The sequence below is a fragment of the Oxyura jamaicensis genome, chromosome Z (assembly GCF_011077185.1).
Source record: "Oxyura jamaicensis isolate SHBP4307 breed ruddy duck chromosome Z, BPBGC_Ojam_1.0, whole genome shotgun sequence".
Lineage (NCBI taxonomy): Eukaryota > Metazoa > Chordata > Aves > Anseriformes > Anatidae > Oxyura > Oxyura jamaicensis.
In genome coordinates, this window is record NC_048926.1 from 45,496,803 (window position 1) to 45,511,463 (window position 14,661).

The window sequence follows — 14,661 nt, forward strand, 5'->3', positions numbered from 1 at the left end:
ATTTATTAAAATAGAACCCTTCCCCCCACAAAACTTTTTTTTTAAATTTTTTTATGTGGGAAAATTTGAAAAAGCAAACCCCCTGGCCCGTTTTTTTTTTTTTTTTTTTTTTTTTTTTTTGCTCCCCACAGTACTAATTACTAGTGAAAAACAATAGATTCAAATATACTGGCTAGCATACTGGCTAGCATTTGTAGAAACTAGCATATAGGTAAAAGTGACCCATATTTTTCATTAGAACTGGGATACTCAAGGTGAGGCTTTATAACATATTCTGTCAACATCTTCTGTATGGAAGTGCAGTAATTTTTGTAATCTTTTGTCTTGGGCATGTTCTTCAGAGATATGCTAGTAATATCTATAATGTTGAAGCATGGCTGGAAATCTCCACTAAAGTTGAAGACAATGTTTCTGCTATGAATAATTTTTGGAAAGCCAAAGTTGGTGCATGTTATTTTTATTTATTTATTTATTTATTTTATTTTTTAAAAAATAAGATTAAGTTGGCACTATTTTAAATAGATGCTCTTGTTTGAAATAAATATTTAAAGTTAACCTTATCTTTTACATTTTTTATAGGTTAGATCAACTACAGACACTTCTCTTACAGAAAAACAAATTGACTTATCTTCCACGAGCTCTGGTTAATATGCCAAAACTCAGTTTGCTAGTTGTCAGTGGTGATGACCTGGTTGAGATACCGACAGCCATCTGTGAGTCAACCACAGGTTTAAAGTAAGTAAAAGTGAGAGAGAACTAAATATGTTCCTAATAAAATAAGGTAGATGCATTTGGAAGATATACTTTCGCAAGCATATGTTACTACCATGGTGGTCAAATTCTGCTGCAACTTATATCAGAACTCTTAAGGGCGCATTAGAGATATTGGGAATTGCAAAGAGGAGCCATAGGTTTCTGATTTTCATCTGCCTTGTCTCTCAATGTACATCTGTAAGCCTAAACTGCTATTACTGTGTGCGCTTGGAAAGAGTAGCCTTAATTCTGGAGTCAAATATTTCTTACAGAATGGAACCAGTAGTTAGGCAGTTGAAAAGTGCAGTGCTATCAAAAGTGTGCTGACAAACACAGCTAGTTAAAAGCTTGAGTTGTACCACATAAAGTTAGTAGTTCATACATACTTTGCTATGAAACAGAATTTTGTTGCTGCAAAACTTTAGTCCTGGACAGGACTAAAAGGTATTTTTGTCAGTAATTACTATGTACCTGCATTTCTGCAGGTGATGTTCAGGTCTTTCATTAGGAAAACATTGGAGACTAACTGAACAATTTATGAGATATTAACAAGCCACATGATTAGTTTGAAAAAATATATGTTTTATGGAGACTTCATTTATTTATTTATTTATTTATTTATTTATAAATCAGTGATAATACCATAAAAGATTTTCAGAATCCTTTGCATTATATGAGTTGTTTATATAGACACCTAGTTTTTCACCTACAATGTGTGGCTTTAGGAAATTTGAAAATATAAATTAATGCATGTCAAATAATCCATTGTAAAAGAGAAATAACAACAAAAAAATTAAAACATATCAACTAAGTGATACTAGCAAAACTTCCAAATTGCTCACCAATAGGCTGAATTGGGATGGAGTTCATAATGTTCGTTAACAGATTTGAAATCAGTGTCATCTGTCAGAAGTCCCATAACAAAAAAACCAAAACAAATCAAAGCCCATTATTGCAAATAATTATTTAGGTAAATAGGTGAAAACAAAGAGATAAATCTAATAATTTTTATATGGAAAGTGAAATATGCAGAAGATGTTGTTTGAAATATTTATGTGACTGAGACAGATTATAGATTGTCTTTAAGAAATCTCTAATGGAGGAAAAAAAAAAAAAGACCAAATATTCCTTATGTTTTATCTTTTGGCTGTAGTAGTAACTTGCAAAATGACAGTTATGTTGCCCAGTGATATTCAGAAACCTGTTGCATATATTCTTGCATTATATTCCCTCTTTAGATTTGTAAGTCTCAAGGACAGCCCAGTTGAAACTATTGTATGTGAAGACACTGAAGAAATTATAGAAAGTGAACGTGAACGGGAACAATTTGAAAAAGAGTTTATGAAAGCCTACATTGAAGACCTAAAAGAAAGGGGTATGTGTTGACTTCCAGTAGACATGTTACTATTTTGGAATATAAATATTTGGGAAGATTAGTTTTTAAAAGTACAAACAATACTCCTCTAAACTATAATTTTCTTTTGTGGTTTAAAATAAGACTAAAAGAGAAAATTTTGATATGTGTTCTGTTAAAAAATTCTGTCAATTGGAATTGAACAAATGTACAGAAACTTTATGGTGTGTTTGTATATGCATTAAGTTTATTTCAATGCTAACATCGGCAGTGATTATTATTCTCCAGATTTACTTACGCCTCCTGTGATTATCATCAATGATTTGAGGCACCTAAAGAGGTGCTTCTCCTCCTCAAGAAGGAACACAATCTATAAATAAAATGCTCTTTATTTTGATAGAGCATTCTTTAACTGTGAATTTGTATCAAAGTACTAATTGCTTCCCTCTAATAACTAAGTACTAATTGCTTTTACCATTGTAAAATTAATGTACTAAAACCACTGCTTTTGTCTCTGTTACTCAGAACCTGAAAGTTTGCTTATTACTTTATTTTGCTATCCTATTTGCTGTAATTAAATAACAGTCTTGTTAACTAATATATGTTAGGAATGTTCAGTCTTGTTAACTAATGTTCAGTCTTGTTAACTAATATATGTTAGGAAATAAAGGGATTTTTTTTTTTTTTTAGAATTAATCTTATATAAATAAATAAAAAGAAAAACTTAAAGAAATGCCACAGGGTGTGTCTGAAGAATACATTTCATGTTCTGTTCTGATACTTGATTTTTGTTCCTTGATGCCCATAAACTGAACAATTGATAATTCAAACCACATGCTTCTAAAGTGAAACCTGCTATGAAAGTGTCAGACTCTGGTAATGGTAGCAAAAGCGGTTAAAATAGAAGAAGAACTGAATAAAAGAATAATAGAATGGACGGATGCTGAGATCATTACTTTAACTTAGAGATACTTATGAAGTATATAGTGGTAGAGTTTTATTTACATACCTGTGAAATGTGGAGTCTAAGAAATCAGCAGTCATGCTGCCGGTAACCTGCATTTGGCCTTGTTAAACATAGGTCAGCTTTATACTTCTTGGGGCACAGCAGCTTGAAGATATACTTACCTGCCTTTACAGATTAACTTTGTGTGTTTTATTAAGCCTGTTTGAACTCAGACTCATACTTGGATTTCCTGTTTCTGAGCTCTTGTGCTATAAATTATGCAGATAGCAGCTTCTGAAAAGCTGACTGGAAAAGGAATACCTGCTGTATAATACGGATCAAGAGAATTTCAATGTGAAGTGAAAACTTCACAAAGATCACTTGTAGAGTAACTTTGAAACAAAACCAAACTTAGCTGTTTCTAGCTAAAGGTTCTGTTTATTTGTGATCGATCATATAACTGTATTGGAGATGTATTCTTTTTTTTTCTCTTTTCACAGATTCTGCTCCTTCCTACACTACAAAAGTATTACTCAGTCTTCAGCTCTGAAGATCAAAAATCTCTAAATTACCAGTGGATATCAGAATATTTCTATTTTTATCTACCTGAATAGGAAACCCTGAAACCATAGACTTCCGGAAACACTTCAAAATAATCGTGGAATTTTTTATTTGTTATTATAGTTGCTCCTGGTTACTACAGATAAAACAGAGTGGCAGAGCCATCATAAGATGCTGTTTCACCTTTTAAATCAACACATTTATTTTTTACGTCCACTGCAACAGGTCCTTAATATAGTCCTGATGACAGTAAATAGCCATAGTAATAAAGCGTACCTGTGCATAGAGGCCTCCAGGATGTTGTAGTTGAAACAGTGAAACGTGCTAAAAAGTTATTTGATTTTATAAGAGAGAAGGATTAATTGAGAAACTGGATGTGATCTGTTGTATCCTTAAATGAGGACTAGGCATAAGATGTATAAGAATGAGTTTGCTGGATAAAATGTTATATTGCTTTCGATTCAATGATCTTTTTATATATGAGTATGTAAGTGTATATACTGTAGAGTTTCAGAAATCTAGTTTTACATATTTTTTGTCTAATAAATCTATACTTTTTAATCTAAAAATACTTGGGACTTTGAGAATTTAGTCTCAAATCTGAAAAATTAAATAATAACCTTTTATGAGTGCTATTAGGGTAAATTATATTTAGAGTATATTTGCTTTTTTATTACATTTGAGCTATGTCTAATTTTGTGCAGGAGTGTGCTGCTTAAATCAGTCATATTTAAAAAGCAGAGCAACAAAGGGTGTTCTCCCCAAGGCTTCCATTTAAAAAAATATTTTTTTCAATGTTTTCTTTCCCTTTTAACTTTTTAGTATTAGATCTTTTGAAAGAAGAGAACATGTAAATAATAGATGTGTTATTTATTCAAGTCACAAACTCCAGCAGTAATATTACTACCCAAAATGAATCCCTCTGCAGTTGGTCTCAAAGTGCTAATGCTGATTTTAAGCAAGTCCTGGAGCAATGAAAAAGTGTCAAAAAACTGCAATAAAACTGTTATGTCACTTTTTAGTAAAGAGTAAGATAGATGGTTCAGGTAATTACAGGTCTGTCTACCTGACATTGATCTGAAACAGAATAATGTAAAATGGGCTTACAGAAATCAAGTTCTCTGAAACTAACCTACCAATCTTTGTTTTAGTGAAATTATAAATATGGTTGATTAGGTATTGATATCGATGCAATAAACTTCTGTAAGATGTCTGATTTGACATTGCTTGAAATTATATTCGTAGAGTTATACTGTTGCCTAAAATGACCTGAAAATCATAGGCATAGAAATCACAGCACCTGTGTTTATAGAACAGAGATGTCAATTTTGAGAGTTTATAACTAAAGAACAACAACAACAAAGCACAAAACCCGCAACAAAACAAAGGTCCAAATATAATTAAACAAACATGAGTTCTCAGTGCAAATTCCAGTGTCAAAATTATTGTGTATAGAAGCAAAAGATACTTGTATAGAGGAACTGTATTACTACTTATTTAACATTGCTGATAATCTTACTTGAAAGAATATGTACCTCTTCTGGTGTGAAGGGAGATACAGACAAATTGTGGAACATTCAGAAGGAAAACAATAGAATGAATAGAGAACATTCATTTTAAAGTTCATTAAACAGTGAACAACCCCATTGGCTTGACAATATTTATAAATGAATAATCTGTCTAGAAATAAGATTTATTTTTTTAATTGAAACAGATAAATGTAAGGCAGAAGACTAAAACTTCAATTCACACAGTTTCAAACTAGAAACAAAAGACCTGTTTTTCAGCAAGAGAAACCACAGGGCAATTAACAAACTGCTCTGATAAGTCCTCTGTTACTAGCAGTCTTTAAGTTCAGGTTAACATTTTCCTTAAAAATTTGTCGTAAGAATTAAGTAATGGAAATTGCAAAGTGAATTGTATACAGTGGATCAGATTTTTGTTTTACTCTTAGGTCTAGTAGACTTTTACTGCCTGTATTTTTATTCACAGAAAAAAAGGATTATTTTTTGTCACAGAATTTCTCAAGTAGCTCTGCCTATGGGGAAGAGGGTTGCGGTGGGTCAACCTTGGCTGGCTGCTCTCACTCCCTTCCTCAGCAGGATAGTGAGAGAACATATGATGAAAAAAACTCATGGGTTAAGAAAAGACAGTGTGGATATCTGCTCAGAAGCAGTCCTCTGTAGGCTGCAGGTGGACAGCCTGTTTCACCATGGTCTTTTCCACAGGCTGAAGGAGAATCAGTGCTTGGTTCATCTCCTCTCCTAGCACTCCTCTAAGCTTTTTGTCTGCAGGGATATTTCTCTCTACATTTTCTCATTCCTGTATCTCAGCTACTGCCACACAGCATTTTTCAGCCTTTCTTAGATCACAGAGGTGCCACCATATTTTTGATGGGTTCAACTTTGTGAGTCCCTTTTGGAGCTGGCAGGAACATTCTTTGTGCAACAGGGGGAAGCCCCTGCAGCCCCCTCTTCCACTCCACTGCCAAAATACTGATATATAAACCTAACACCATGGTATACACATACAACTGTCTACATCACACTTTGTAAGCCCAGTAGGCAATGGCAGGTAAACAGAAAGTTCCTCTTGTTTTAGCATAACTGCAGATGAGTTCTACTTCTATGTCCTGAACAGAAAAAAAAACACAATAAAATATACCTATTTCACTAATTACAACTTTATTGCTGTCATTCATCACAGTGCAAAATTTGTGTGTTGAAAGACACTGATTCTGAATTTGCTCAAGTTTTATTGTTTTTCCAACCAGCTTGGCTTAATAGCAATTTTCCTTTGATCAGTGTTCTTTCACTGATCTTTCATGAAATGAATTGTGTATAAAACAGACCAGTTGCATTGGAAGGGACCTTTGAAGATCATCAGGCCCAACTGCCTGACCACTTCATGGCTAAGCAAAAGTTAAATCATATTATTAAAGGCATTGTCCAAATGTCTCTCAAACACAGAAATTCATGGGGCATCAACTACCTCTCCCGGAAGCTTGTTCCAGTGTTTGGCCATCCTCACAATAAAGAAATTTTTCCTAATATCCAGCCCAAACATCCCCTGGTGCAGCTTTGTGCCATTCATGCACATCCTGTCTTTGGTTACCAGGGAGAAGAGACCAGACTCTTCTACTTCCTCCCCCCAAACAGTGCAGGGGAATGGTAAATGGGGGTTGTGGTCTGTCCATAGCACTGCATCATCTGCTGCTCCTTCATGGTGATTCAGATGGTTCCCCTTCTCCAGCATGTGATCTCTCCCATGGGATGCCATCCTTCTTAAACTGATCCTATATAGGCTTCCCACAGGCTGCAGTTCTTCAAGAACTGTTCCACTATGGGCCCATACTATGGAATCTGTCCTTCAGGAATGCGCTCCAGCATGGGTCCCCCACATACAAGACCTCCTGCCAGACCTTCCTGTTCAGCCATGGGATCCTCTTCACAGGCTGCTGTTTTCCCCCTTGGCCTGCTCCTGCAGGGGCTCTCCATGGGCTACAGCGTCCTTCAGGCCACATCCACCTGCTCCACTGGGGGCTCCTCCAAGGGCTGCAGCATGGAGATCTGCTCTGCTGGGTTACCATGGCCTGCAGGGGGACAGCCTGCTACAACACAGTCCTCTACATGGGCTGCAGGGAAACTCCTGTACCTGCAGCACCTCCTTCCCCTCCTTCTTCACAGACTTTGGTGTCTGCACTGTTATTTCTCTCTACATTTTTTCTCACTTCTCTCTCTCAGCGCAGCAGCTGCCCAGCAGTTTTTCCTTCTTAAATCTGCTCTCACAGAGGCACAGCCAAAGTTGCTCACTGGCTTGGCTCTGGGCAGCGGTGGGTCCCTTTGTAGCTGGCTGAAATTTTCTCTTGTCTAACATGGGGCAGCTTCTGGACTTTTCCCACAGAGGCCATTTCTGCAGCCCCCCACCAAAACCTTGCCACGTGAGGCCAATACACCAATGTTAAGAAACACCTCTTATGACCAGGTGGGCTATTCTGTGTTTAATGTTCTCTAAAATGCATCTTGCCTTCTTGGCTCCCTGGGCACACTACTGGCTCATGCTGAGCCTGCTGTCACCAGTTCCTCCAGGTCCCTTCCTGCTGAGCTGCTGCAGCCACTCACCTCTTAGTCTTTACCTGTCATGGAAGTCTTAGTTTGGCATTACTCCAGCCCAGGTGCAGCACCCAGCATTTTCCTTTGTTGAACTTCCTGCTGTTGCTGATTGTCAAATGCTTCAGTCCATCTGGATCCCTCTGCAAGGACTCTCATCCCTCCAGGGAGTAAACAACCTCTTATAATTTAGAACCATAGCAAGATTGCTGAGATGGAATTCCACTCCTGCATCCAGATCACTGATAACAATGTGGAACAGAACTGGCCCTAGAAATGAGCCCTAGAAAACACCACTAGAGACTGGCCACCAGCCAGATGTAGCCCCATTTGCTACAAGCTCTCCCTTTAAGCTCTACCATTGAACCAATTCACCACCCAGCCAGTCACGAACCTGTTTATCTCACAGTTGGACAATTTGACCGGGAGGATTCCATGAGGGATACCATCAAAGGCAATACAAAATTCTGGAAAGATTATGTCTGCAGCCTTCCCCTCATCCTCTAAGCAGATGACCTTATTGTAGAAGAAGATCAAATTACCAAGATGGGACTTAACCTTCATGAACCCATGGCTGATCATTCCTGATAATTGCTTTGTTCTGTAAATGCCTTTCCATAGCACCCAAGATAATCTTTTTCCATGACTTTTCCAGGCACTGAGGTCAAACTAATAAGTCTGCAGTTTCCTGGGTCTTCTCTTACGCCCTTTTTGTAAATGAGTATAACACTGGCTAGCCTCCAGTTAGCAGGGATCTCCACAGACTCCCAATTTACATTTGGTAAATTGTTGAGAGGGGTCCAGATATAGTATCCACTGACTCCATCAGGCCCACAGACATATGAACATTCAGCTGACACAACTGGTTCCTTACACTGTTACACTCTGAGTACCAGGCAGCCCAAGATCTGTCACTAATATTAAAAAATTAGGCAAAAAAGCACTAAAAAACTATTTTTTTTTTCCTCTTCCTTACTTGTTAGGTCATCATCTGTGTCATGTATCAGTCCAATGTTTCTCTTAGACCTCTTCTTGCTATTGACATACTTAAAGAAGCCTTTTGTTGTTATCTGACACCACAGTGGCCAGTGTCAACTCCAGCTGAACTTTGTTTTTTATTGTTTTCTCCCTACAGATGTGAACTGCAGCTCTGACTGTATTAATTGAACAATCGTGATATTGACAATTTATGGTATTTTCAAATTATTGGTATAAGATACTTGGGTACTTCCTCTGGGCTGTATTGTGTTTCCAACATATGTCCGGGAAGCTGAAGTCCCCCAAGAGAACAGATGCTGGTGATTGTGTAAATTCCACCAGCTGCTTGTAGAATGCCTCATTCATCTCTTCATCCTGGCTTGTCTCTTCAACTCGGCAGACCAGGATGTCTGCCTTGTGGACTTTCACCCTGATCCTGAGTCCCCTGATCCCCTGCGTCCACATGGATTCAAACTTCTTATTCCCAGCCCCAAGCTCACATAGAATCACTTGGTCTGTTCAGCCTGGAAAAGAGGAGGCTGAAGGGAGACCTCACTGTGGTCTACAGCTTCCTCATGAGGGGGAGTAGAGGCACTCTTTAGTGACCAGTCGTAGGACCCAAGGAAATGGAGTCAAGCTGCGACAGGGGAGGTTCAGGCTGGATATCAGGAAGAGGTTCTTCACGAAGAGGGTGGCCATGCAGTGTAACAGGCTCCCCAGGGACCTAGTCACAGCACCAAGCCTGTTGGAGTTTAAGTGTTCGGACTATGTTCTTAGTCAGATGGTCTGAATTTTTGGGTAGCACCCTGTGGTGCCAGGAGTTGGGCTTGATGATCCTTGTGGGTCCCTTCCAACTTGGGATATTCTGATTCTATTATTCTACTGTCAAATATAGAGCGCTACACCACTGCCCCACCTTTGTTGCTTGTCCCTTCTGAAAAACTTGTAGCCAACCATCGTAGCACTCCAGTCATGGGAATGGTCCTACCACATTTCAGCGATGGCAACTGAAGTCATAGTTTGCTTGCTGTGCAATGGTTACCAACTCTGCCTATTTGTTGCCCAGGCTGTGTGCATTAGAGTAGATGCACTTCAGTTGAGCCATTGCCCTTAACCCCAACCCTGGCATTGCTCCCCAAGGCTCAAGTCTGCTGAGCCTCATTTCATCACCATACCCCTTTGTACCTAGTTTAAAGCCCTCTCAACAAGTCCTGTCAGCTCCTTGGTGAGGATCTGTTTCCCTCTTAGAGACAGGTGGGACCCATCTGCAGCCATTAGGTCAGGTGCCAAGTAAATCACCCCATGGTCAAAAAAACAAACAAACAAACAAAAAAAAACAAAGTCCCTGCAATGGCACCAGCCTCTCGGTCATCTATTTATCAGCTGGTCTTTCTGGGTCCTCTCAGACTGCCTCCCTACCCCTGAAGGGATAGATGAAAACACCACCTGTACTCCTACTCCATCCACTAACCATCCTATTCACCCGAAGCCCCTTCTGATAGCCTTCAGGCTTCTCTCAGTGATTTCATTGCTGCCAGCCTGAACTACCAAAAATATGAAAGAGTATGAAAGGATCATTACTATCTCTTCCCTCTCCATGGCACCTTTTGTTTTCCTGTTGCCAACTGTAACATATCTATTTGAGTTTCAGCATAATATTAGTGAAGATGAATTTTATATCTAAAAATAAATTGCATCTTAAACATATTACCTCTACAATGTTCACTTTTTATATTCTACTAATACTTGCAGCCTTTTCCTAAAATCGAACAACATCTATAAAGTGATTAAATTAGCTGTCAAAACATGGTGAATAGATCTGTAAAGAAGAATGTCAGCTTAGAGAAGTAAAAATCAGTTTTAGGCATATACAGGGCCAGTGCTTGGATGAATCTAGATTTATACATACAACTGTGGTAGTTTTACTCATCAGAGCAAATGAGAATCACAACAATTGCTCTCTCACTCCACCTCCTCAAAGAGAAAGGGAGAGAAAATATGATGAAAAGGGCTCAAAGGTTGAGATTAGGACAGGGAGATCACTCAACAAATATCATCATGAAAAAACAGACTCATCATAGGGAGATTAATGTAATTTATTTCCTACCATTAGCAGACTAGAGCAGTGAAAAACTAAAAACAAACTAAAAACACCTTCCCCCCATTCACCTTCTTCTACCTCCTCCCCCCAAGCGGTTCAGGAGAATGGGGAATGTGTGCTGCGGTCAATCCCTAAAGCGTTGTCACTCTTTGCTCCTGCTCTTTGTGGGGTCCCTCCCACAGGATGCCATCCTTCCTGAACTAATCCTGAGGGGGGTTCCCACAGGCAGCAGCTCTTCAGAAATTACCCCACTATGGGTCCGTACCATGGGGTCCATTCATCAGGAACAAACTGCTCCAGCATGGGTCCCCCACTGGTGGCAGCTCCCCCCAGACCAGAGGAGCTCCTGCGTGGGCTCCTCTCCATGGGCTGCAGCTCTGGCCTGGGGCCTGTTCCTCCAGGAGCTCTCCATGGGCCGCAGCCTCCTCCAGGCCGCATCCATTTGCTTCACCGGCAGCTCCTCCACAGGCTGCAGCGTGGAGATCTGCTCCATGTGGTAGCCATGGGCTGCAGGGGGACAGCCTGCTCCACCAGAGGCCTCTCCACAGGCTGCAGGGAAACCTCCTGCCCTTCTGCTGCACTGACCTTGGTGTCTGCAGGGCTGCTTCTCACTCCTCTCTCCCAGCTTTTGTGTCAAAACATTTTCTTCCCTGTCTTAAATTTGGTCTCACAGAAGCCCAGTCATAGTCCCTTAGTGTCTCATCTCTGGGCAGAAGTGGCCTTTGTGCAGACCTTTGGAGCTGTCTGCAACTGATCCTTATCTAACATAGGGCAGCTTCTGAACTTTTCTTACAGAGGCCACCTCTGTAGCCCCCCCAATACCAAAACCTTGCCACATAAACCCAATACAACATCATTACATTTTCTTTTTTATTCTCTACACAGATCCAAATAAGCTGAGGCTGGGTCAATCTTTGTCCCTGGGTATGATGTACTGTATATGATGTAAAAGAATCATAGAATCATTGAATATTCTGTGTTGGAAGGAACATGAAAGATTATCTGGATCCGCCCCCTCTCTCCTCACCCTGATTTCCCAGAAAGGATTTAGGAGATTTTGTCATAATAGTGTCGTGTAGACACTTCCTCACTTATCTTCAAATGTTTTAGGTAACTCCACTTAAACCATTTATTTTTATTTTTACTTTTATTTACTTTTATTTTATTTTAATTTTATTTTTTATTTTATTTTATTTTATTTTTAATTTAATTCAATTTAATTTAATTTATTTTAATTTAATTTGTGTTCTTTTGCATTCACATCACTTCACCTGCTTTGCATAGCAGCCCTGGTCATCACTTCCTCCCTACCCTCTCATTCTTACTATAAAGCCCTCCTTACAAGCTCAGCCATCTTGCTGGCAAAGATATGTTTCTCCCACTTTCTGAGGTAGACAGTGATCCTCAGACAGGATCCGATGGTCACAGAAACCAAAACTCTTTTGGTAGCACCAACTCCACACCATCATTAACATGCAGTAAAACCTTTCCTCTTATCCAGCAGGATTGAAGCAGGGGCACTGGGGCCCCTGTATCCTTGGGGGCTCTGTTATCACTTTCAATACTCTTCAAGTTCTTCTTGGTAGGATCACTGGTGCCCACATTAAAGAACAGGTGTTAGTAGAGGGAAGGGCAAGATTTGTCAGTCTCTCCACAACATAATGGATCCAGGTCATCACCAGAAAGTAGCAAACTTCTCTAGGCCACAGGCCAGGTTGACAGATGAGTGCCTTCATTCCCTGCAGCAGACAGTTGCTCACCAGTATAGTGCACTGCTGTGTCCAGGTTATTATTATCCTGTGTGGTTAATTGGTCCACTTTAAAAGCACACCCTTCTTCTCAGCTTTGTCAACACAGAGACTACCCTATGGCTGCAAGTCTTCACGTGGAAAAGGAGCCTTCCTACTAGTTTCTGATGTGCCCTGGGATGAAACGTGCTACATATATTTAATGGACCAAGGAATGCTTAAATAGTGAATATCAGAGTGTTAATATAGTACTATACCTAGAGCATTAAGTGATGACAGACAGGAGAGAAAAGGGACAAAAATGAATCTCCTCAGTCACAAGATATTATTTCTTTATTAAGAACTTCTAAGTAGCACACTGACACTTGTTATACAGATTGTATGTGCCAAATGCTATTCACTGGAACTGATTCAGGGACATCCCAGTTTTCCAGTTTAGCAGTTGATTTTCAATACCAAAGAGCTAACAAGCTCTTGAAAATTTCATGCCTTTATTTTTATTTATTTATTTATTTATTTTTAATCTATAGGAGAGATTTTTAATATGGACTGATTTTTATTATTTAGGTAAATAAGGGATTAAAAGACAAAGAAAGTGTAGCAAAGGAAAAGACAGGCAAAACAGAATCCTGAAGTCACCCAGAGGCTGAAATCTCCAGGTAGTTTGACTTAACACAGTATAACCATTCATCAGTCTAAAGTTAGAGGAATAGGTATTACAGAATGTCTTCTGGACAGAATTCTGCCTATAACAACACCTTACAGAATATTCAAAACATACTTATGGCTTAAAAACAAGTTTTCTCAACCATTTTCAACTGTTTCACAATATTGTCAATAATAACTTTACTGCATCTACAATACTATTACTTTCTTTAAAGCCTTTTTCATGAAATCATGTATTACCTTAAAATGCTCATATTTGCTTTGACACACAGCTTCCATAGCTATAGAGAAAGGAACCTTGGCTATACAGACAATTTAAAATGTAAAAACTAAACCAAGTTTACATTAAAAAAAATGAAAATGTTCTATTTTTTTTTTAGTTATCTGGTTGTATAACATGCCACATATGAAAACTACAGTTACTAATGTTTAATCACTTATCTCACCTTCTCTGAATGCACTCTGACTTTCAATTTCCTGGGGCCCGGGCAGCACCCGAAAGAACTTAGGATCATCTTCAAATACTTATCTTGACAGAAAGTTACTGATAACACAGGTGATATACCATTGCATGCTTCTTTGGTACGGTTGCAGATTTTAAATGAGCAAGTACAGAATATGAATGAACAGTTGAATAACCTTTTCAGACATTCATAGAACTTTGAGAGGTCTGAAAGAAATTTATTGTGCTACTTCTCTGTGCAAAACACAACAACTACTGTATACACAAGAAATCTAACACATCCTCAGCACAGACAGAATCTTCATTAACTCCATGGAGCATTGCTTGTATTTTTTCAGGTTAAGACCCTACAGTGTAACACATTGGTATTTCAAAACTTATTATTTTATGACTAGAGTGTTGCAATGCAGGGAGACAGGATCTTTAGGGAGGACAGGCTGGGATGATAAGGAGGAGAAAGTTGTCCAGAGAGGTGTTGGAGACACCCTGGAGACAAAAATAAAAAGAGAAAAGTTGTCTGGGCAATGACCTTGTTTGAGCAAGAGGTTGGATGATCTCCAGAGATCCTTTCCAACCTCAACCATTCTGTGATTCTGTGACAAGACAGGTGTTCTAAAAACTGTTTTATGTCATGTGACTAATTCCAGTTGTAATGTTTCAGCATCAAGGAAAGTTTACTTGTATGTCCTAGGCGCAGGTTCAGCATGTCAGATTTAATAGGAAAGCGTTTGCTGTGTTGTCAATGGTAGTCACTCACAAATATCTCTGACTCCCTGAATCTTTCATGTAAATTCTCACAATATTTGTGCAATGTGGTATGTGTTCAGGAGAACTAGTATGAAATATTATCTTAAATCATGAATGAATACTATCTGACATTCATTGTCATTTATGGATATCACAAGCTATTTCAATAAAGAGCAATTTTCTCTAAGCTAGAACGATGTCCTTCTATACTTGCCTAAATGAGTACCACTATACT

At 38.8% G+C, this 14,661-nt stretch overlaps 1 protein-coding gene across 1 annotated transcript in view; it reads left to right on the forward strand.

Moving 5' to 3' along the window:
- Positions 1 to 4,828, forward strand: part of LRRC2 (leucine rich repeat containing 2) — a 79,325-nt gene extending 74,497 nt beyond the window's left edge. Inside the window, exons 7-9 of the mRNA XM_035310628.1 lie at positions 580 to 735; positions 1,992 to 2,128; positions 3,554 to 4,828. Of these exons, the coding sequence (XP_035166519.1) occupies positions 580 to 735; positions 1,992 to 2,128; positions 3,554 to 3,603 (343 nt within the window). The 3' untranslated portion in view covers positions 3,604 to 4,828. The remainder of the gene's footprint in view (positions 1 to 579; positions 736 to 1,991; positions 2,129 to 3,553) is intronic.
- Positions 4,829 to 14,661: the final 9,833 nt, after the last annotated feature.